This window comes from Dermacentor albipictus, chromosome 2 (genome assembly GCF_038994185.2).
Source record: "Dermacentor albipictus isolate Rhodes 1998 colony chromosome 2, USDA_Dalb.pri_finalv2, whole genome shotgun sequence".
Lineage (NCBI taxonomy): Eukaryota > Metazoa > Arthropoda > Arachnida > Ixodida > Ixodidae > Dermacentor > Dermacentor albipictus.
Window position 1 is genome coordinate 169,275,883 of NC_091822.1, and position 24,062 is coordinate 169,299,944.

The 24,062-nt window shown below is 46.6% G+C and overlaps 1 protein-coding gene and 1 long non-coding RNA gene across 3 annotated transcripts in view; both read right to left on the bottom strand.

Annotated features, from left to right (window-relative positions):
- The window catches only part of LOC135910630 (neprilysin-1-like), a 34,565-nt gene extending 28,389 nt beyond the window's left edge, over window positions 1-6,176 (bottom strand). For both annotated transcript variants that reach the window (XM_065442640.2, XM_065442641.2), the window contains exons 1-2: window positions 6,052-6,176; window positions 4,179-4,300 (exon numbers count right to left, since the gene is read on the bottom strand). In XM_065442640.2, the coding sequence (XP_065298712.1) occupies window positions 4,179-4,300; window positions 6,052-6,167 (238 nt within the window). In that variant the 5' untranslated portion in view covers window positions 6,168-6,176. The remainder of the gene's footprint in view (window positions 1-4,178; window positions 4,301-6,051) is intronic.
- Window positions 6,177-9,179: 3,003 nt separating this feature from the next.
- LOC139055614 (uncharacterized) lies at window positions 9,180-22,222 on the bottom strand. The gene is made up of 3 exons (XR_011511882.1): window positions 22,204-22,222; window positions 13,458-13,593; window positions 9,180-9,467 (listed from the first exon to the last, which is right to left on the bottom strand). It is a non-coding gene; the product is annotated as an uncharacterized lncRNA (long non-coding RNA).
- Between the last annotated feature and the right edge of the window lie 1,840 nt (window positions 22,223-24,062).

Sequence of the window (24,062 nt, forward strand, 5' to 3'; positions counted from 1 at the left end):
TTTGCCCCTAGCAATATGGCCGCTGCGGATTCACTTGCTCTCGCACGTGGCTTCAGCGACTGCCACTCCAGAAGTGCTCGTCCTTCTTGTGTGTGCGTCTCAACGGTTTCCCTATTACAAACACAGGCATGAGCAAAACGAGAACCCGGTAAAAGCGGGATCCCACGTTTTGACAAGTGGACTCGTCTTTTTCAAGGCGACCATATGCTTTCCTAGGCACATTATATTTAGGTAGGCTTCTACTAAAGAGGAGAGGAGGGGGTGGGCGAGGCAACGACCGAGGGAGTGTTAGCGGCGAGGGTGTATAATTGAAAATAAAGGGGTGCTATTGAACGTCATCGCCGTGTATCAGCCGACCCTGCGTCTTTTTTTGGAAGTGGCCTAGACGACAACGACGGGGGTGAGGCCGAGAGGATAATCTGCTCGGCTGGAAGTCAGTGAGCTATCGTTTCTCTGAAAGTGAGAATAAAAGAAGCGGCAGAAAATGGTTTACTGAAGTTTACTAAAATGAATTTAGTATATAAAGAAAAAAAAGACAAAAAGAAAAAAAAGAGAAAGAGAAGGAAAAAAAAAGACACGAGGCAACTCAATTAAAAATAACCAAGTGCAATTGCCTGTAACATGAAATTTAGCATAGTGAATAGATTCTAAAGCTCCCTTCGAAACGTTTATGCCTATTGGTCGCAATGTCTTGATCTTATGGATGAGATATGAATCTCTACTTTCTATCTCGCGCATAACGAAAATTTGACTATACTAGGAGAATGCCCGCAAACTTGAAAATAGAAAAAATCGAGAAGCAGACATAGACAAAGCGACAGGAAGGTGGTTGGCCGCCTTCCTGTTGAAAAGCAAGAGAGGAGACTGTTAGCGGCAGGCTATCCAAATACTTTGATCACTGCAGTGGCTGAATCAGTGTAGAAGCGTGTGGAAATGAAAAACAGTGGGTATCGCGAAGTGCGAGACAAATAAAAAAGAACTTGGTGGTTACGCCATATGTACACGGCATTTCACACAGATTGAAAAAAGGTTGCAGCAAGAAACGACGTCAGATCGGGTTGTTCTGCGCCTTGTAAGCTTGCAAAACTTTGCGTGAGGGCCTCGCAGCACAGTTCGCGAAAAAGTACGTGCAATACCAAGCATGTCGCGAAGCACCACACGTGCTACACATGTGTAGTGTACAGCATTCCTTTGAAATGTGGTAGAGATCACATAGGATAAACCGGTCGCTGTGTGAATGATCAGATGCGTGAGCATGCGAATCTAATATCCACAGGCACAGGATGCAATCTTCCGCTGCATTGTAAGGAGTGCGGTTGTAATCCTATCTTCAGTGATGTTTCTATATTGGGGAAGGCTAAGACTCGGCAGGAAAGAGAGTTGATTGAAACCTATCGCATCTATAAACTTGGCCCCGAGAAGTGTGTAAGCGCGCCATCTGTGTTCCTTACCAAGAAAGAGCTTTTATTTCTTGATAAGTATAGATAGACGTGTATAGATAAGGTGTCGACCGTGTTTTCGTTATGTTGTGCCTTGCGGATGTTCAGTACGGACTTGGGGGACGTCGTTTTCATGAATGAAGTTCAGTTGTTAGTCCAGCCACCTTCCTGTCGCTTTGTCTATGTCTGCTTCTCGATTTTTTCTACTTTCAAGTTTGCTGGCATTCTCTTGGTATGACCCTGTACCAACTAGCCCAGCAAGCCTCTCTCAGGAAATTTGACTGCAGGATGTAGAGCTTAAGTTCATCAAAGTTATGACCTGGTTAGTTGAAATGCTCGGCGATGGCTTTGGGAAGCTTCCTTAGCTGTGTCCGCGCGACGTCGAATTAACCTGACGTCCCTTTATTGTCCCGTTTCAGCGATATACTGTTTTCTTACAGAAGGAACATTCAAGCATATAAATCACATCGGGACTAGTGCAAGTAAAGCTAGTTTTCACTTCGTGTGTATAACTATCAACGGCACTTTTATATTTAATGTCACTTTGAAGGTGCCTGCAGGTTTTGCAGTACCTTCGCCTGCAAAACGCCACCGCGCATTCCCTCACCGACGTCGAATCGCACCCCTTTATTTTCAATTGTACATCCTCGCCGCAAACACACCCTCGGTCGTTGCCTTGCTCACCCGCCTCACCCCCTCTCCTCTTAAGAAGGAGCCTACCTATATATACTGTGCCGAGGAAAGCATACGTCACCTTGAAAAAGACAAGTCCACTTGTCGAAACGTCGGATGCCGCTTTTATACGTTGTTCTAGTTTTGCTCATCGTCTTGAATTTGCATCTCCCGCCTTCCCCGTGTTTTTCCTTGATTTATATAAACACAGGCATTGCGCGATGCGGGCAAACGAAATATGGACAGTCGCGAAAAATGCGCACCGCCAAGTCACGTGCCCGCGACTAATTGTTGCGCACATTTCACGCGTGTAAGTACGAGCGCTGTCCTAATCAGTCCCTACTGAAGCAAACGCACGCACAACGTCCGGTCGGGAGTGCAAACAACGAGAGTTTATGTTTAAAGGGGGAACGTTAAGGGTGTCCACGTGATTGGTGCAGCCAATGACCTACTCAGATGTTGTAATGCCCTCGGAAAGTATGCCGCAATCAGTTAAACGCTTGTTCCGACTGCGCAACAGTCGATGAGCACGACGAACGCATTCCAGGCTGTGCGGCTGGTCTGCGGCGGTTACTCCGGTTCGGGCCTTCTGCCTCTATACAGCGAGATGGCTGCGACAGGCTTCAGTTCTAGAAACCCACCTCCACTCCAGAAGTCTAAGTGTATGACCTCCTTGATGCCACCATACCAGCGGCGAAAGAACAGCTGCAGCCGCCCTATCTAGTTTTGTGGTTGTGATTTTTATTTCTCCAGCCGAGTCTGTTTGCGTCAATATAAAGATTACAGCAAACAAAGCAAAAACCAATTCTTAATTCATAACGTTTTTGCTGCAGTGCAGTAGTTATCTGGAATTTAGTTTTTGTGCACCACGGGGAAGCGAGTTGTGACGCCGATGATGGTTAAATAATGTGTCAGGGTGGGTTAATAAAGCACTAATCCATACTTCCCAGAAAATCCATATCCAGAAAATTACATGTGGTAATGGCACATTTCTTACGTGTAAAATATGCCTATTGCTCTAATTTAGCTAAATGTGTTTGTCAAACGTAATAAGGGGTTCGTTTCTAATTGAGAGATCTGGATGTACTGGTATTCGGCATCTGTAACATAACACCAAGGATTTTTTTTAAAACTTACGGCAGGGGTGATTACGTGTAGAATATTTACTTGTTCTTGACATACTGTACGCATGTGGCAGTCTGTTGAGCCAGTAACCGGTATCGGTGCTTTAAGTAAGCTACACTGTATTAACATTTAGTCCCAGCAGCTCGAAAAGAATCAGGGGAAGCGAGGGCTTAGATTTACTTATAGAAACATACAAATGAAGCCAACAGACACCGACGTCAAGGTGTGCATACAGGGTTAGTTCCCTGTATGACAGAGTTTTATACAAAAATATACAAGAAGGAACTGGTGCTATTGCCCATGAGAGATGCAAGCATGGTGGTTGAGACAGCGGGAGAAGTAATGCTTAGAACATGGATCTGCCTAAGCTTCGTCTTACTAATTTCAATCGGTTTTGTGACTTTGTAGAATAATCAGTTTCATCAAAATATTGCTTTATAAGTGCAGCCATTCGCTTTGCGTATGTGTATAGGATATCACTGCCTTCTGTGCTTACGGAACTAGCACTGGTTCGAGTTAGGTTAATAAAGGCGGATAAAGCCACAAGAACCTCTGCAGCCACTGGCACGAAGATCGGGCAAACCGTGCACTAACCATCATTCCCATAGTTGCTAAACAATCCCAACGCCAGAGTTCCCTCTGGCAATTTCTGTAGGATGCTATGACCTGTATGCTTTACAATTTCCCCTACTTTTTCCCTTACTTCGTTGCCTGTTGTTATAATTCCCACTCTTCGTAATCTTACACACGCCAAATGCGGGGCAAGTTCTGGGCCTATAGTTGGCATTTGATTGAATACACAGTTGCCCGCAACTTAAGACACACTCAAAAGGGGAAAACACACGCCGCCCGTGTCGTCGTCTACGGGTCTTCCCTTTTGCGCGTGTCTCACGTGCGGTAAGTACACGCATTTCTAAACACGGGATCGGGAATTGCACCCACTTCTGTTGGCGATGATGACGCAGGCGACGCCGAGCAGCGCGAGGAAGGCGACCGAGAGCACGACCACGCTCGACTTGAGCATCACCTTCTGAAGGCCCGTCTGGTGGGCCAGGTTGTGGGTGCTGCGACGAGCGTCGACACAAAGAGCGTCGGCACAAAGAGCGTTGGCACAAAGAGCGTTGGCACAAAGAGCGTTGGCACAAAGAGCGTCGACACAAAGAGCGTCGACACAAAGAGCGTTGGCACAAAGAGCGTCGACACGAAAAGCGTCGACACGAAGAGCGTCGACACAGCGAATCGAAAACACGCTCCGACGTAGCGGACCGCGGCGCGAGCGAATGCGACCGTATACACACTAGAGTCAAGCAGGGCACCCGAGGTGCTGAGCAGCCTTCGGCATATACTGGCGGGCCAAATACTGCGACAGCCGGCATCACAACGCAGTACTATGCTAAAGAGGATAATCGTATTTCTGGAATACCGCGAGCTCCTGCTTGGTGAGCCGGCAACAAAGTGCAGCACCAAGAGAATGGTGACGCCGCCTTGAAGTTCTCGCAAGATACAGCTCGCCGTGATTTTATGGATTTTAACGGCGTTTGCTAGCTGGTGCCCGGTTCACTTTTGATGGCTAAGTATGGACTACGCGTTGGATTCCAAAACAGCCAAAGATTAAACACAGCAATTTTCGCGTATACTCTTTGTTCTGTGCCACGAGTGCCCGAATGCAAAGAAATTCTTCGATATATATGACCTCACATTGACGTACCAGCGCAGCAGTTTCGCTGAGAAATTAAAAAATGAATAGATATGGTTTTACATTGTGTTGTCTTCTAGTAACGCGCATCTTACCGCGGAATGAATCTAAACCAATCTTTTGAAAAATACTTTGCCTGTTGAGGCTGATTTTATCTTTCTCTCTAAATGCGAAAGCACCCGTGTACTTAGATTTAGGTGGACGTTAAAGAACCCCATGTGATAAAAATTTCCGGAGTCCTCCACTACGGCGTGCCTCATAATCAGGAAGTGGTTTTGGCACGTTAAACCCAACAATTTAATTTTTTTATCTTTCTCTCTAATGCCCCTCTTAAACGAGCGTGTGCTTAAGAACACACTGCCGTATCATGCCTAAAGGAAAGCTTCCGAGTAAAAAAAAAATAATCAAGTGAACTAACCTCAATTGCGCCTTATTCATTATCGTCGCTTGAGCCCACTTATGCAGGCAGTAAAGATTTATTGCTGCCTTGCGCGGTCTTCGAAGGGCTATAATAGAGAATGTTAGATTAGAGGACGCAAGCGGCTTGCGTACGCAAGAACTAGGAGGAGCCACGGTACTACGCATGTGCAGACACCTACGGCGGGTCTGCGCATGCGCAGTACCGTCGCCTCTGGATCTTGCTCTCTAACAAGAAGCGACCAATCGAAGGGCGCTTTGTGTGCGCAACGGGGCAAGAACTAGGAGGAGCCATGGTACTACGCATGTGCAGACACCTACGGCGGGTCTGCGCATGCGCAGTACCGTCGCCTCTGGATCTTGCTCTCTAAAAAGAAGCGCCCAATCGAAGGGCGCTTTGTGTGCGCAACGGGGCAAGAACTAGGAGGAGCCACAGTACTACGCATGTGCAGACACCTACGGCGGGTCTGCGCATGCGCAGTACCGTCGCCTCTGGATCTTGCTCTCTAACAAGAAGCGACCAATCGAAGGGCGCTTTGTGTGCGCAACGGGGCAAGAACTAGGAGGAGCCACGGTACTACGCATGTGCAGACACCTACGGCAGGGTCTGCGCATGCGCAGTACCGTCGCCTCTGAATTTTCCTCTCTGATAAGAAGCGACCAATCAAAGGGCGCCTGGTGTGCGCAACGGGGCGCACGCACCTCGCGTTCGAGACGGCGGCCTCGTGCGTGACGTCGGCGCCTTGGCTGCTGCTTGGAGGCCCGTACACAGGAACTCTCTGGAAGACTGGAGGCTGGACCTGTGGCGCCGTGCCCATGTAGGGCACCTGAGCGCGAAAACAGTGCAGAAGCGCGCGTGAAAAGCGTGGCTGCGTCGTGCACTGCGGACCCACGGGCGCGAAACATTTAAGAACGGTGGCGCTGCATGCGTCGCCTATATCGCGAAAGTCGACGACCAACTGGCGGTAAACGTCACGTTCTGGTTGGTAACTATGATCGCGTTGACATCTGTAGTATATGGGGTCGGAGAAAATGACCTAAGAACTGGTGGCAATTAAGCACACCGCTGCCTAATTGAAACGTAATTCGTGCGATTAAATGCGCCAACAAATTGGGTTCGCTAATTACTGTGACGTTGCGGCGTACATGCGGGCTTGTTTCGATATCGGTGTCCCTCGGGAGCTATGCTTTTGGCACGCAGTAGGCATGGAGCGCAGGAGGTGCAGTGCGGTTTTTGTGAGCGGAGCTTGTACTGAATTCTTAGGCTGTCACCTGATAAATCGACTACTGGGTTTGCAAATTTGAGCCTTCAGTCATGGCCTCGTACTTCGAGATTACCCAACGCGCCCGAATGCAGCATTCTGAAGGCACCCTCGCACGAACAAAGAGGAACAAAGAGGAAGAGAAGTGAAAAAATGAAAATCCAGCGTGTGTACTTACCTCTCGCTAAACAGTAGTGGAAGCAAAACAGAAGTGGCCTTTAAATTCAGGTTGCAAGAGCGCCCCACTAATTCTAGAGCGTTTTTCCATTCGAGATATATCGGCACAGGAAAATAAAGCGGGCTTTACGAGAGAATGCATGGTAACGGCTGCCTCTCGGCTGAAGTGATAAGCCCGCTTCACTCATCGTTATCATCAACGATATTTCATGCCTGCCGCGCATGACGAAGGCTCTCTCAATGATCTCTCGTTACACCTAGCATTGCGCCAATATATTCCATCCTATCACTGCAAAATTTCAAACTTTAATTTACGTTCTATATAGTTCTCTGCTGTCCTCGACTGTTTTTCCCGTTCCCTTGGCAGCCATTCTGCAACATTGGCAGACCACCGGCAACCTGCCGTACGCATTACACGGCTTTCCCAGCTCCATTTCTTCCTGTTACACTGTGTTAGAATAACGGTTACCTCGGTTCGCTCTTGATCAATTTTCGTGCCTTGACTTCACTGATACTGCCTGAAATTTCTTCAGCGATAATTCAGTGACCAGACAGATTCAACGCCGACTAGAATGCATGGGAGTGTAGTGGTGTTTGACAATCAATTCATAGTCTTAGCAATCTCCGAATGACGATGGTCTTTCCCAGCAATATCCAATAACGGCTACTACGCGTCAGCAGATTCCATCACATATGCCAGCAAATTTCCTCATGTTAACCCATGACAGCACCAAAATATTTGTCGCTCTCGAGCACCTTTCCATGCCATCTTGGCACGCAATTTGTAACCTTAAAGGGACACTAAAGAAAAATGATAAGTCGAGCTAGGTGGAAAGATTACGCTTGTGTAATGACAAATTCGTCATTCGTAACGGAAACAGATTTTCTAAGCAACATAATGACCAAAGTGGAAAATGGCAGTGGCGCCACCTGTTCTGAACTATAGTACCTCTAAAATATGACGTCAGTGACCTGATCCACAGAGAGAGGATGCTATGCCCAGTCACTGCAGCCAGCGTCGTGTTCTCTGCTTACAACTGCCGTTGCGGCGACCACATTCACCCCATCCAGCCGCGGAAGGCTCAAGTGACCGTATCCGGTATCCTGAATCCAAGCAGAGCCGCACAGCAACTCATGCAAGCGGAATGCCTGGAGTAGCCAAGATTTAGCTGTATATCGTATACGTAGCTAGTACAATGTTTCTAATAGACGTAAAAGTGGTATAGAGGGAGGTCACGTGGATATTACGTCAGCTCCTCAGTTTTGGCGCGGGCGGTTCAAATTGAGGAGCTGCAGCGGGCCTTCCGCGGCAATTTTCTGTGCATCAAAATGATATACCAGCTATGGTGGCATAGTAGTTTATTTGGCATTGTGCGGCTAAACCCGAGGACGCATCATCAAATCCCGGCCGCGGCGGCCGCATATCGATGGGGGCGAAATGACAAATTCCCCTACATCGTGCATTGGGTGCGCGTTAAAAAGGCCCAGGTACGGTGGTCAAAATTAATCTGGAGTCCCCCACTACGGCGTGCCTCATAATGATATTGTGGTCTACCAGTCATCAGCTTTACGCGCTTATGGGCGGCTCACCTATACTTTTTGACCTCAAGTAGAATATCGGCTACGAGCGCTCAATGTTCTCTTGTCCATGCTACCGTGTATTATCTCAAGTATTATTGCGCAACAGAAAAGACATGGACGTAAGAGAAGAATACACACTAAGCGCAAACTTTCAACTAAACTTATTGTACCATTGAATCGGTTTATACATGTGAAGCAACAAGTATAGACTGCACATGCGCTTACGTGAAAACGAACTGCGCATTCGTGTCCCATAGTTATGAGTCATGTGATGCCGCCTCCAAGAAACTTGGTTCCTTTTCTGTGAGAGCCCGTGAAGGGAAACTAACACACTTATCACCCAATTTTGCTATCATCGGCCCTTCAGTTATTTCACGGATGAGCTGCATCCTGCCACGGGAAACAATCGTGCATTGGTCCTCAAGAGGTTTGCAGCCATGATCGCGACAATGTACCGCCAGTAACACACCGGTGCCATTTCTTTACGTTGTAGCGGTGTTCGCGGAGCGGATCATTGAGGCAACGCCTAGTTTGCCCGATATATTGCTTCCCACATGAAAGCGGGAGGCTGTAGACAACCCGGTGAACACACTCGACGAGGTTTTTGTTGCGATGCTTTGGGTGCTTATCGTGCGGGACGGCATTTGGATCCGTCAACTTGCAAAGCTTGCCGAGTTTGTTCGGAGCAGAAAGGATAACTCTTACAGCCCTTTGCGCCATCTTTTTCAAGACAACAATGGCAGTCACGATGTTGTCGCCCACACGCGACGTGGCAGCGCGACAGGGTCCGCGGTCGCGTCGCTTGGATATCGCGTCCACCCATCTGTCTGAAATCTTTCGGCTCTCAAATCACTCGTGGATGACGCCTTCTTTGTGTGTTACCACACGCACAGCGCGTACCTGGTCGGGGATCTTCTGGGGGACGTGCTCTGGTGCGGGAGGAGAGGTGCTGCCGCGGCGGCAGGGCGCGATGCTGACCGTAGACGCGGAGCTGCTGCCGCCGCCGGCGGCGCCCCTCACCAGGCGGCGCTGGCCGTGCTTGCTCTCCTTGCTCGTGCTAGGCCGGGCCCCCGGGGCGCTCGGCCTCACCGGGGGCATCTGCGGCGGAAAAAAAAAAAAAAAACGACAGCTGTGAGTAGTACGCGGCACTCTCGGCTTGGATAGGGTACGCCACAGAGGAGATAAACGTAAACGTCCCAGAAAGTTGATGGGAAAACGGCGCCGCGGTAGCTCACTCGGTAAGAGCACCGCACGCGTTATGCAATAACGTGGGCTCGTGCCTCACCTGCGGTCTGTTTCTTTTTTTTATCCACTTAGATTTTCACTTATTTATAACTTCTTTAATTCAATTCATAAGTACATGTAATTTCCCTTACTCTTTCCTTAGTGTCTTTGTTTATTCGTTTCTTATGGCATGACAAGTAAAAAATCGGCCCTCGGTTTCCTTTCTTCTCTTTCACTGTGAATTCTGTTGCCCTCATCATTCGATGTTTCTTTTGAGTTGTCTCTACCTATTCACTCAAAATATTGTTGCGGCTAAGAGCTTACTGTATCATTATTAGCGTGGACGCACAAGGTTTTTAATTCATATTTCGCTTTATTTCTGCAAATCCTGACAACAGGAAGACAAGCGTGTTAGGTTGGTAGCCACCAGTGGTGGCTACCTAACCCATATTTTCTAACTTCAACATTTTTCTTTTAATTTCGACTGTGAACAACATGCACAGATACCATATATTTAAATATGGACAGGACAAAGTTTATTATATTTCTTGAACAGAAGAAGATAGCCAACTAACAAGTACTTCTCATGGTACGGATGACCTATGCCTTCTAGAGAATGAATATGTTGCTCTATGTTCACCTCGCTTCAAATTGAATTGCGTGCTTTGTTGACCCTGAAAAAAAAAAACTGCAGACTTCAATGGCTCCTTCGGCAGGGTCTCAACGGTGTGTGAAATTGTGAAATGCACGGGAATATGTGTCTCTGTGCTGCTTCTCTTTCCAGTAAGCAATGCTAACTACTCATGACAAAAAAAGCTTCTAATAATTTACAACATTTATTAGGCACGTTAGGGATAGAAACATCGCCATTTGCATGGAAAGGTCATCATCATCATCAGCCTGGTTACGCCCACTGCAGGGCAAAGGCCTCTCCCATATTTCTCCAACAACCCCGGTCATGTACTAATTGTGGCCATGCCGTCCCTGCAAACTTTTTAATCTCATCCGCCCACCTAATTTTCTGCCGTCCCCTGCTACGCTTCCCTTCCATTGGAATCCAGTCCGTAACCCTTAATGACCATCGGTTATCTTCCCTCCTCGTTACATGTCCTGCCCATGCCCATTTCTTTTTCTTGATTTCAACTAAGATGTCCCTAAATATGTATAATTCACTCAGTAACCGAAATGAGGTCAAGCTGGGTTCACTCGAAATCAAAATCAATAGCAGTCATGTGCAGCAGCGCTTATACTCGGACTCATTGTAAAAGAGAGAGAGAGAGGTTGCAATTTCGCCGGAAAGGCGAAGCATCATTAGTGATAGTAAAGTATAAGACAATTACAGGAAGGAAGATCACACCACCTCCGTGGTCCGAGGAGGCTCGGGCTGTGAAATTGAACTCTCTCCTACTATGAGGTCTAATGCTCATACAAGGCCGTCAAGGCAGTGAACAAATGTGTGAGGCCACACGATGTTTCGTCATGCGCAACTGTTATTGAAGGTAGTATATACAATCGGAAAGCTGGTAGTCCTCGTCATCGTTGTGCCACTCCCCCTCCCCCTCCCCCGGCCGTTAAAATGAATACTTTCCACCTGTGGCAAAACATACAGACTCCACAAAAATTAAACAGATTCCACGCATTCTGGAAAGCGGCGGACACTAAGGTTTTCTTTTGTTTTGTAGATGCTTGTATTAATGCTTAAATGCGGAGACGCCTTGGGAGGTTACACATTGATAATGCACATACTACGTTTTGTCGACGCTACGTCAACGTCACGCATGCGATTACACTGCTTCCATGTAAGCAATACACGAAAACGAATTTGGCTGACTTCTTCATTCCGTGAACGAAGTGAATGATTATCACTGCTTCCCACTCAGCACATCCATACACGCCACGGCTTCAGTCGCGCTCTCAGTACCGAGGAACTGTTGCCCTCGCGGCGTCGCTAGTATTGAAATTAGGGATGCGTTTACAAAGAATTACGAAGCCTAACAATCGTCGTTTCACGCCTCTATACCATCTGCAAGAAAATGAACCACACCTCTCAGACGAGATGGTGAAAATTACCCTGTGCAGTCGCGTTGAACTGTGCGAATAACATTTCTGACATGTACAAGCCAGCGCCGCCACCACAAGTGCTGCCTCCACAAACTCCTGAATGCTAACCAGCTTCTTCCATGCTAACATAGAATTGTTCGTGCAAATGTACGAACAGGCAGGCTTTATACCGAGGCTAGGGCGCCGTAACTCGGATATTTATTTAAGCATACATAATTATTTATGTTGTAAAAAATTATCTAGACATGTCACAGCGCATTGCACCGCTTGAGTGCGGTCGCGTTCTGATTTTACCTCAAAACCCCATATTATATATAAAAAAAGATTAGCATGTTTAATATGTTGTCCAAGTTCCGGGATGCTTCTATTTCATTTCGTTGCTTGCACATGTATTGAGTTGAATTGATACAATTGTATTGCAGAAAGTAAAAGAAAGTGGGTAACCAATTTTTGATTATGTTGAATTTGGCGATTTATGAAACCCTCTGTAAAAAAAATAAAAAAAAGACACCTATTTTTCCGCCCTACGCGTTTGTAGTGTGTAGGTGTGTTGTAGGTTTGTGTAGGTGTGCGCGTTTGTAGAGACGCACGCACCTAATACCAATGTGTTTGTGCCTCTACATGTGTATGTCACATAGACACAAACATCCATAGAAAACACACGTTGCAAAAGCTTGTGGAATACTTGTACTATTTGTAACAATTACATTCTCTGCCACACCAAGCATGCTTCACATTGCATACAAGTAGACGTCAATCGGAGTTGTGTGTGCGCAATTTTTTAAAAGAGCGTTTAGCTTTTTTGGGGGAACTAACCGCAATTTTTTAGAGTGCTGCGCCCGTTCCTGCGGCGAGCGTCTGCGTTGTCCTACGGCGTAACCGAGCGAACGAGCACGGTGAAAGGCGAGAGCGAACGCGGAGAGCAGCGGGCGATGAAAGCTGATGATCATCGATGAAGATGATCATCAGCTTGATCATCTGATCAAGATGACCATGATGATCATGATCAAGATGATCATCTTCATCATCGATGATCATCTTGATCATCATCATCTGATCATCGATGAAGATGATCATCAGCTTGATCATCTGATCAAGATGATCATGATGATCATGATCAAGATGATTATCTTCATCGATGAAGATGATCATCGAACTATAGGATGTCGTAATGGCATCGAACTACACAGTCGCTCAGCTGTATATTGAGCACCTTTGAGTTAAGTTGTTTTCGCGTTCACTCTGGGCGCATAGGCGGGCTCGTGCTAGCCAAAGTGACATATTCTTCTTTTTTGCTTTCATGGTATTCGTTTGAAGAAGGCAACCGGTACATCCACAGAAAACTGAAACGCAAAACTGACATCCGCCCGAATTGCAGCACGAGGCTACAAAGAAAACTCACGTGGGTTTCTCAGATAGAAAACATCGTGGTGGAGGGAAAAATTCGTCCCGGTCGTTCCTCTAGTTCGCGGGGTTCCGCAGAACTGGTTTACCACATAGAAAACTAAGCTATACAAAGCGACCAGCCAGCGCACTGAGGAAAAATTAAGAGCGATGCACGTCTAATGGATAGTGTATAGATTCGTTTGACGGTAATCTCGAACACAAATGTATTTCGAGCACGCAATCAACAGTCAACTTCCACGAGGACGTATTGCACGAACCGGGCTGCTTGCCCCACCGGGAGCGGCGTATCAGCAGACGCCGCCCATATCGCACGGCGGAGTACCCGTCGAATCGACTACGCACGGAATAGTTGCGAGAACAGACTTGGCTGCGGCGGCGACGGGGCGTCCGACTTACGTTTAATAGGTGGTTCAGCCGGACAGCAGCATGAGCCTGCGCCTTCTTGATGACCGCTTCTTCTTCTTCTCCTCACTCGTGCACCACGCGGGGCACCTGCCCCCAAAATGGGCCATTGGACGGTGCATCGGTGGGCCTGCATATAACGGATAGATAGAACCGTTGCCCCCTGCATTTGGCCGCTCTGTGTTCGCTTCCGCATACCGTACGATGAAGGGTGGTCGCCTTGGTTCTAGGCATGCCCCACAAACGGCGACCAATTAGTGGGAAAGTGGCGCTCTCTTAATGACCCCCGCTTTCGGCGTCACTAAATTAGCATTAAAAAGAAAAAAAAAACAAACACAGGAGGCTATGATGCAGCCACTGACCTTCCTACAAAAATAACTAGAGGGAACACTGGAGCTGCGATTGTTTAGCGGCCACGTGATCGAAAGGTAGTGCCCGTATTTGCCTAATTTTCGTTCTTGTACTTCCGGACACGATTGCAGCGTTAGTTATTACTGTCGTTATAAATTTCCGAGAAACCGTATGCTCCTAAAGGTGCAAAAGCAACAGGACTCTGTGCGCATGCACAATCAATGAGTATCGTTGCTGTTACAAGCAATATTTTATTGCAAGCGATTGCAAGTGGAAGCGAAACGGAGAAAGAGAGTTTCGGCAAACACACGTACTAACCATCATTGCCATGCATTCTGGCTGAACCACCATATTTGCAAATCCCGTAGAGGTACTAGCATGCAGAGTTGCGATAGTAGAGGGAGTCGGCCACACAGGATTGGTATCGGGACTTCAGCCAGACGCGTGTGCGATTTGCTGTCCGGCGCACGAGGAAGGAGGGTAAGGGATGAAAAGAAAGAAAGAAAGAAAGAAAGAAAGAAAGAAAGAAAGAAAGAAAGAAAGAAGGAAAGAAAGAAAGAAAGAAAGAGTGAAGCATTCGCAGTGCGAGCACGTGGGGCTGCCCGTCACGCCTTACAATCTGCGACTGAGACCAGTCGATTTTGTTAGCCGTGGTAACGCTGGAAAATATGCGCTTGCCGCATCGCCTTTCGTTAATTCATGAAATTCTTGAACTTTGTGAAATCATGGAGCTTCAAGGGTGTCGTAAACTAGGTTCATATTCACAAAAAACGTCTTACTATGTAATTGTTTGTAAGAGAAGATGTCAACCAATCCCGATGATGGCCTATGGCAGGCATCACTTACGCGAACAAAAAGCGTCGTGAATTTGATCCCCTGAACTTCTTAGCGGCGTGACTGGGTGCGGAGGTGAGTACGAGGAAAACGGGCACCGCACGCTTTCTGTGGAGCATAAGGTTCGAGCCCGCCACGCTTCCGTATCGGGCGGTCACACGGTAATGATCTTGTCCACCAGCTCCGTTTCACTGGATGCAAAGATTTACCGCACAGCTATAGACGCTTTTTGCTATCTTGACACGGTGTTGACAAAAACCCTTTTACGCTCTCTATCTGTCTATGTCGCTCTTTCTACCTTTGTCCCGCCTTTTCGTGCTGTTCAGTGAATTATGACAATTCTAAATCATGAGCTGGTACTCGAAGAGGCGAACATTACTTGCAAAACGAAATTGAAATTCAGAATCGACTAATTAACAAAAATTCAGAAATTATGTTTTGAACTAATTACCCTATGGCCCATATTACAGTTTACAAATTCTGGCCGTGGAGCTCGCAAGGCGGATCTACTTGGAACGAAGTCTCAAGATGACACTAGCTTCGAGATATTAATTCCCGAATTCCCGACTATTTGCGAAGTAGGATAAGCACATGGAGTTGTTTCTTGTTCCTAGGAAGCAGCCATGCGCACGTATACTGTAGGTTCCGAAGTGCCAAATCCACCTGCTCAGCCCCTAGGTTACGCTGAATCGCAACATTTACACGGACGGTTGCACCAATTCCAACAGCTAAACCGGAGATGTGGCTTTCCCTTCGGACGCCGTCTCTTTGCAATTTAAATACTCTCACAATACGACGTTGACAGCAGCCGTCAAATCGTTGGGCACTTTTTTGTGATTCCAAGGCATCGATACACACTCTGTAATTTGCAATACCTACAGGATTACGCGAGCAGCCAGTGTACGAAATAAGAAACGCTCATCACCACGTGCTCGAGAAACGAAAGGTCATCATTGTATTTCAGTTGTTTCCAAGCCGCGGCGCAATTGTCGGCAACGCAGATGAAGATGCTCGCTCGCCTCATGAAAAGAATCAGCGGGTACCTATGCCACTCTCATGAACGGATGCTGCGCGGAAACTTCAATCACTGGCTCGGCAAATCACACTACTACGATGGAATTCAACGGGTTTCACCAACTCACGCTTACACTCTCTCGACCCTACCTTGCGACTTGGCCTGCCACGTGCACTCTCCCGACGCGAAACAACTTTGCTATGTAGCGTGCGGTTCGGCGTCGCATTCACAAATCCTTATCCATTCCAAATAGGCCTATTGAATAATAGAGTGCTCTGGGAGAAAAAGAACCTGGGACCACGGCCTGTGCATTCTTGCTTGCGAAAAGGCCACAAGATCCCTTCTGCACCTCTTGAAGGCTACGGGACTGTACGAGCGCTTGTCACACCGGGCATTCCCATGCGACTGACTCTGTGAATAACTCACTCTTTATAATTTTTATTCTCTCCGCTTATCTATTCTCTTCCTGGTTCCGGCCAATTTCAGCTCCAGATTGCGTTCTAACATCTCCCCGTATATCTGGGCCCGCGCTTCGCCTGTCCACCCGTAGTAAAATAATGCACCACGCTTTGAGCTACCGGCGCTGGTACGCAGGTTAGTATAAGGTGATCCTGCCCATAAAATGTGAGACTCCTGATATCATTGTAGGCTCGTACTCTAGCTAAGCGCGGCGTGCTGGTGATGACAGTACTGTTGTAGCCGTGCACTGTGATCTGCTCTTTCTCCAGAACTTCTTCTTTGGCACCTATTGCAGCGCAAACGGCTTGGAGGATGGGAGCCGAGCCGCAATCTCACAGATTTACAGCCCCTCGTGGGCAATATTTGCCAGGCAACTTTGGGGAGGGGTTTTCGTGTTGGCTACATTGGCTGCCGCGTTAGATAGAGTGGTGGCTTCTTCGCGGTTTCCTGCGGGCAGCCTTCTTCAGTGCAGTTCACGGATGGGACCACAAAGCCGCAACTTGCCATCAACTTATAATTTCTTTATTTCGATAAGTAGGTACAAGTAATTTACCCTGCGTTGTCCTTGGTGCTTTTGTTGGCTTATTATGGTATGTATAATAAAAAAATCGGGCCCCTCGGTTAACCCCCCTTTTCTTCTCGTTCACTGCCTAGCACAAGTATGTGACAGCACATAGGCGCACCACTTTCCTTTACGCCAGTGACGCTGAGATGAAATGGTGAAATTTAGAGCACACCTCTTTGCGAAAACATAACTTCACATAGATTTCGAAATGTGCGTTGCAACGGCCTACTGAATCAAGCAGCAAACCTATTTTATTACCATCAGGAAGGCGTGCAGAAACTCTCCTCTTCCCGAATGAGCCTCCGTAAATTGTCAATAAGGAAGCCGCGTTATGCCACTTATACATGAGTGGCAAAGTATGGCTCCACTTGTTGCTGACAGACAATCGCTAATCTTGTACCAACATGATGTTTGTTAGACAATAAATCTAAATAGTCTTTACATCCCTAATACGCGCTAAGAGTAAAAGCACGCAGTAGGTGCAGAACGTTGGGAACCAGTCCGGATGCCAATTGTTAAGCACTCTGCATGTAACTGGGTGCGAAGCCAACACTGTGAAACGTTGAGCAGTACAATATATACGCTCTAGCTACTACAGCTACTCCGCGGCTACATAAAAGGCCTGCGAATACCTTTTGTGCTTAACTGACCACAACTAACCGCATCGTAGTGGCGCGCCACGTAGCCACATGGCGATCAACCTGGACAATTTCTACCACCGGCAAAGAAAAGCACCCCCTCGCCTCCCAGCACTGGCCCATCTATCTAATAGGTTGCTCATGTAACTGGTGAGCACGGTACAATCGCAAACCAGTTATATCTAGGACGGTGCTTGAAGCAAACATCGTGGTGTTTCCCGCACAGCAACAGCTGTAGAACGATACACATTGTTAGAGAAGGTCTGATATTCTTTCAGTGTTTGCCGGGAATGGTTTAGGTTTCGTTCAACTCCAAATGGAGAAAATAATGGTTCCAAGCTGTTTGAACCACTTCAGGTTAATTGGCCTAAGCGGAAAATATATACAGAAAAACAGCACACATTTATTTTGCACGAACCCTTGGCGCTACTACTAAAGGGCATTATAAGCTAGATTAAGCGTGTCGGCCGCACCTACTATTGCGCCCAGTTTGAGCTGCAACACGCGAGCATGTAGCAAAGCGCTTTCCTAGTTTGGAAAGGGGCTCTCATCGGTGTCGTGTTCGCATCTTATATCGTTGTCACACGTACACCTTGGATCGCGATCGGTAGCGATCCGGATCATATTTCTCGATCGTGAACAGTTGTCCCTGCTACACGGTCTAACCATTCGGAACGAGTCATAACACTTTTAGAACTAGAGTCCCAAGACTTTGTAGCTTCAAGTCGCGTTTCGTTGGTTTCTCTTGGGTTCGAAAGAACATCAACTTCAGAGTTTTACAACTGGGACAAAAACAGCATTGGCTTGCACGTTCGGGATGTCGCAGTGGTGAAATAGAAGTTGCTTTAATGTGAAAAAAAACCAATAACAATATGAGTCTTTTGACAAGTGAAACCGAAAGTAATGCATTCTTTAAAAAAAGGCTTGGAAAAGATTGTAGTGAAAATAATGACTATTTTAATATTGTACGACTTATCTCTGCCCTCTTAAAGCCAAGAGTTATCAAATGATGCCGACCCAAGATCAGCTAACGTCATCTTGCGTTCCAGAGTATTCGCACCGGACAAGCGATACAGGGGGGAATGGCACTAATCAAGCGGATTTCTAAACGAAAATATGGCAAAACACTAATCATCAAGAAACATAAGTGTGTGTTTTAATGGAATCAGGCTTGCATTTTCAAATTTAGGAGTCAATTTCAGGCTGCACCTTTCTTGAGGAATTCAGAAATTTTGTCATCATTCAGCTTCAGGAATTTTTTTATCGTTTGCCCGCCCTGTCTTTTGCTTCTGTTCTTCGTATTAACCAATGCAAATTCCCCGAATTTGATACTTGGACTTCATTTACATCTCCCCGAGTTACCGTCGTGGCCCTTGCATCGTCATTTTTGCAAGTCCGTCGTCTGACTCGAACCCCGCCTTCGTCACAATATTATCGTCCTTTACTGTGCTTGTCACGTTATTTCCTTACTATTCCCATCTTTTCAGACGCGTCATCGTATTATCAAACCGCCGTCTTCATCTCATAGAAACGCTTTCTTTGCCATTCGATCGTGATCATACTATTAATCAGCAGTTATGGCACCATTATCACGTCATCGTTGTTATTGGGTTGTCGTCGCTGTCACTGCCAAGCATTCGTTGTCATACCGTCGTGGGGTGGCCGTTCCATCATCTACAATCCAGCTTCGTCATACGATTCTTGTCATACCTTCGTCATCACACAGTCAGTTGTCGTCCCGCCATACTATCGTCATACCATCGGCATTATCTCGTAAAGTCATCATACCGTCATACCGTCGGTGTAACCGAGTCGCTGTCGTGCAGTAACCATCGTGCCGTTATGGCCATGACCCATTCGTGCATGCGAATGTCAAATTAAACTCGGTCGATTCTTGAGTCGCCGCATATAGCCGAAGCAATGGAAATCATTAAAAAAAAATATGGCCGATCCCATTTTCTATAGGAATCGTAGAGCACGAAAGTGAAACATGTCTTCACAGAAGCTGTTACATATTATTTGTATACTTGAAGAATTAAGCTGTAAGTAGCGACCAGCGGCACCCTACCCCTGCACAGGCATCCTCAACAATTGCCACACAAGCGAAAGTTATCGAGCAATTCGCGACCGGGAGGTGGTGGTGGCAACAACTTTATTGACATTCTGCTCAGTTATGTTCTGGCAGGCCCGAGTGCTAGGATGGCCCCTCACGAGGAGCGACCCTTTCGGCCCAGGCAACGAGGGCTTTTTGTACTTTTTCATCCGGCGTTCTGAGCAGCTCTTCCCACGTCCGTTGTGAGGGAGCTGGCAGGAGCAGACATCCCCCGGACACACTGAGTTGCACGCGCTGGAGCACTGCGAAAATCCGCCATAAACCACAGGCGTTCGCAAACCGTAGAAGCGAAACTGAGCGCGTCCTTAGTAAACCGCTTCGTGAATTTACGGAGAGCTGCAGCGAAAGGCGCACGATTTGTGGGTCGCAACGATGTTGCAGGTTTGCTTAGAGCGGGGCGTCCTGTTCGCGAACGGCGTCCTGCTGCCGGGTCGCTTCGGGCGGAGGCACGAGCACTTTGTTCCGTTTCCGCGGTGTCTTGGCCAGCCAGTTCGATTGCGACGCGCTCAGCTTCAGGTGTTCGAGCGGAAGAGTTCGCGGCGTACGCCACGAACGCGCGAAGAAGTTCTGCTTGACGCTGGCGTGTCTCTCGCCGGACCAAAGCGAGATTCGCCCGTCCTAATCGTTGCCTTTCTGCGCCGCCTAGCGCCGAAGTTTTCTAAGTTGGTGCCATCGGCAGCGAAGCCGTAGGTGGCGTTTCAGCACTGATGATGAATGTTCAAGCTGCACTCAGTAGCCGACAAGCTGTCACAGGCTAATCGGACGCGGAAGACAAACCATACATGCAATCTGCGTCGTCACTTAAGGTGAAGTTCTCCACCGCCTACACCAGGCTACAACATGCGTTGGAGCCTCTGCTGCGCTGAGACTACCGAAGCGCTGACTGTAGGCGCTGATTAGTGTTCTGATGCAGTTACAGGAAGTTGACTGTGGACACCGGCACAAAACACTTTCATGTTAAAAAAGGTTTACCAAGCGGTATGGTGTGGCACTGTATTTCTCCAATGCTAATCGCATCGACCTCGACAGCCATCGTGAGTTAGGTTCTGTTGGAATTCTCTTGGCTTCCGATTGAGACAAGAATGTTCTGGTAAAGTTTATTTCCTTCTCCCACTACAGATGATCTCTACACAAAGAAAAATTACATTCTTATTTGCTAAATATTTCTATTGGAGAAGGCCTATATAACGGTGGCTCTTGTTTCAAGTTACATGTCCTGGAACTTAGAGCATTTTTTTCTTCAAAGTACAACGACACTTTCCCAGTGACACATACCTAGTTATCAAGATAGCGTAATAGATGTTCATTGATTAACGGCAAATTCCTACTGGCACATACCCCGCCATCCAAGTTGGCATCAAAATTGTTTATGCAGCACCGCCACAGGCCGATATGCACAGATTAAGTGCTCCAACTCAGCCTCACGAATTTTCTTCGAACAGTGATACCTATCAGGTCCTGTATCTACTGTAACTAATGTCGGCAAGAAACTGGTTCTTTGAAGAGCGGCACGTATCTAGGGTGTCCCAGCTATCTTTAGTCAAGCAGTTCAACAATAACAAAAACATTTAGGAAACATTGTGCAAGATACGATATTAAGATCGGCAGTATTCAGCACACATAGATAGAAGCATGCATAGAAGCCTACGTAGATGCTTGGCCCCCGGAACTTGCGCGAAGCATCCTAAAAATTCTAACGCGATAAACGTTTCAATGACAGCTAACCTATAACGAAATGGCACCAATTGTTTTGAGACTCTGTAAGGTCACACATATTTGACACGACCAATCGCTTGAATATACTGATATTTCGATGAAACAATGGGCTTAGAGTTTCAGTCACACATGCCTTTCTTCCATTAGCTATGTTGTCCTATTCAAAAGAACATATCAAGTGGCGCGTATTTTTTGTGGAGGACCATCAAGTATCGGATGGTATGCAGATTCTAAATAAAGTTTTTCTTCGTAGTCGTTCAGAGCATATCATAGGACGTTTAAAAACATAGGATGTTTACAACATAGTATGTTGTAAACATGTGTAAGAGTAAATAGTGATCAAAGAATATTGCTGGCAATTTTTAAAGTACGTTAGTTTAACACAAAACTATTGTCTTCGTCAAAAAAATAGTTCTTTTGCAAAGAATCCTTTAATTGGAGCAGAGATCCGTATCTCCATATGAAACGAGTGTTGTAAATGTCAAGTTCAAGTTAAGCTTTCGAAGGATATCCTGTAGAAATAGCTTCCTAGAACTTGAAAAATAAAAACATTTTCCAAAGAAAGGTTTTCGCGATTCACAGGCATTGCAAAAAGTTTTATGCACATGTCGAATCCTATGGAAGTGGCAAATTTGACAACAAATGGATGAAAAATTAATTGAATTTTCTTATTTTGTGGAGGAGAAAGAAATTACGAGCGAAATGGGGGAGAGGGATTGAAAAAGAGTAAAATTACGTGGTAACCTTTGTTCTCATCAGTGCGATCAGCGCGAACATTGTCACGAATTTCTTTTCTGTACTTTTCTGTACATCACTTACAGCTTCATCCTATTCACCAGCTATAAAGGCGTTTTTAATATTAGTTTTTCGACAGTTGAATGTTCTAAAACTATGATGGGTACCTGGTCATTGTGGATTACATTTAAAGGATAAAGTAGATTCATTAGCGAGAACATCCCTGACTGGACCGATAATATTGACTCTTCCGGTTATGGTGCCCATAACAGCAATTATATAGCAAAATAATAAATCAGTAGAGACTCACTGACCTATAATTTCCGTAGAAAATCCAGTGGTGTCCATCAAGACAATCAGAAACTGCGATCACCAGACTACGCTGCTGTGTACCCGCCCCATGTCCCCCTCCACAATAAAGTTTTCCACACCATTTCGGTGCGTCAGTCCTAGAATCTTAGCCACATGGACGCATTTGAGGCCGTTTGTGGAATAATACAATCAATTAACGGAATAAGTTTTTTTAATGTCTGTACATTTTTTTTATAATTACGATTTCTTTCATCGATTAAGTAATACTTCGAAGCATAAAGTAGAAGTTCACGTACACAAATCTTGGCCAATCCTCCAGTGTGGGTACGAGCCACAGTGTGAGGCCATCATCATCACATGACGGCTGAAGAGGAAGGTCAAGGACCTTCGATCCTCTTCCAGTAAATAGCATGCCCCTTACTATTACCAATTATAAGTCATTGTTTCGTTCCCCCCACCAAAGAATGGAAACTTGGCACCAAAATTTGAGAGTCTGTTTAACGTCTATTTCACATAAACACTTATTCCTTAATACTGTCGTGAAGCACTTTGTGCAGTAAGCGTTCGCGACTAGAACGATAGACCAGCGAGAGGTAGTACAGCCGATCGAGCACCGATACAAGGTTTGTCTCTCTCGTCGTCGTTCTCTCTCTGATAGCCACAGCCCCACTGCTCCTTAGTTTACAGTACATCAGTTTCATTTCTGTGCCAGGTGTTCCTTTGCTTTACTTATTTTCCTTTCCTTTAACTTTTGAATCTTCTTGTTCTCGTAATACGCACTGATCTCGACAATTGGAGGATATCAGTGGTAGTAACGTCCAATTCAAAGCTTAGTACCGATATGAGATCAGCAGCATCTTTAACTGCAATCATCAGTGTAAAGGAAGATGAGGTGAGGCGTCTCGTGGAGGGGCCGGCACGCGCATTCGGCCGTTGTTCCGGCTCCGTGAAGCCACGTAAGTCCAGTGCTCCTCATTTTGCACCACCTTGTTTGTAGGCAGCGGGCCCATTTATGCCTTCTGTCATAGTGACGGTAGAGCACAGAAGGTGCTAGGGATAACGTATGGCTGACGCAGAGAAGGCTTACGTAGGTTTCGCGATTGTCTGGCGCGTCGAGTCCCCATTAATGAGAACAAAGTGACTCCGAGGGAAGACATTAACTGTTCTTAATGTCATAGATTGCTGCCAAGTACCACTGACGCCTCAGTTTTATGGAGAGAATGGAATGCAGTTGTCAAAGAATACTGCATATTATCGGAACAGAATTGGAACCGCGATTGGGAAAGCCCTGAACTGGATCCGAACGTTGTTGTGCACTTAATTTGTAAGTGCTAAATGTAGTAGGGCGTCACCGAAACGCGTCCGGCGTCCGGCGAAGCGCTAAAGAAAATAACTATTTCTTTCACTGACGACCAACCAAGAACAGACGCTTTGAACTGAGCAGGCATCGGTTCTAATCGCTTTTCAATTATGTCAGTGCGTCGGGATACGAAATCGGCAAACGCGTTGAGGAAAACATTCAGGTGCTGTTGAGCAGCGACGACACGTTTTCTAGTGTCTGTTCCATAAAGCCTGTGAAATATAAAGATCCCAATAAAAAAGAATTCTGGCGCGCCCAATCTTACGATAATTGTTGACCTTAATGTGATTAGCATTGAAGCAATGTAGGCACAAACAGTATCACCACCGATGGAACGCGTCACATAGGAGCCGCGTATTCAGCTAAGCTCTTCTGTCTCGCGCGTTCCTCTGGACACGGTGCTCCCTTTAACGGTGCTACCCCGATGGCTGCTCTAGCCGCGTGTCCGAATTGGTATTCAGCGAAAATTGTCCTGACATCTATGGCACCGGTTCGACTCGA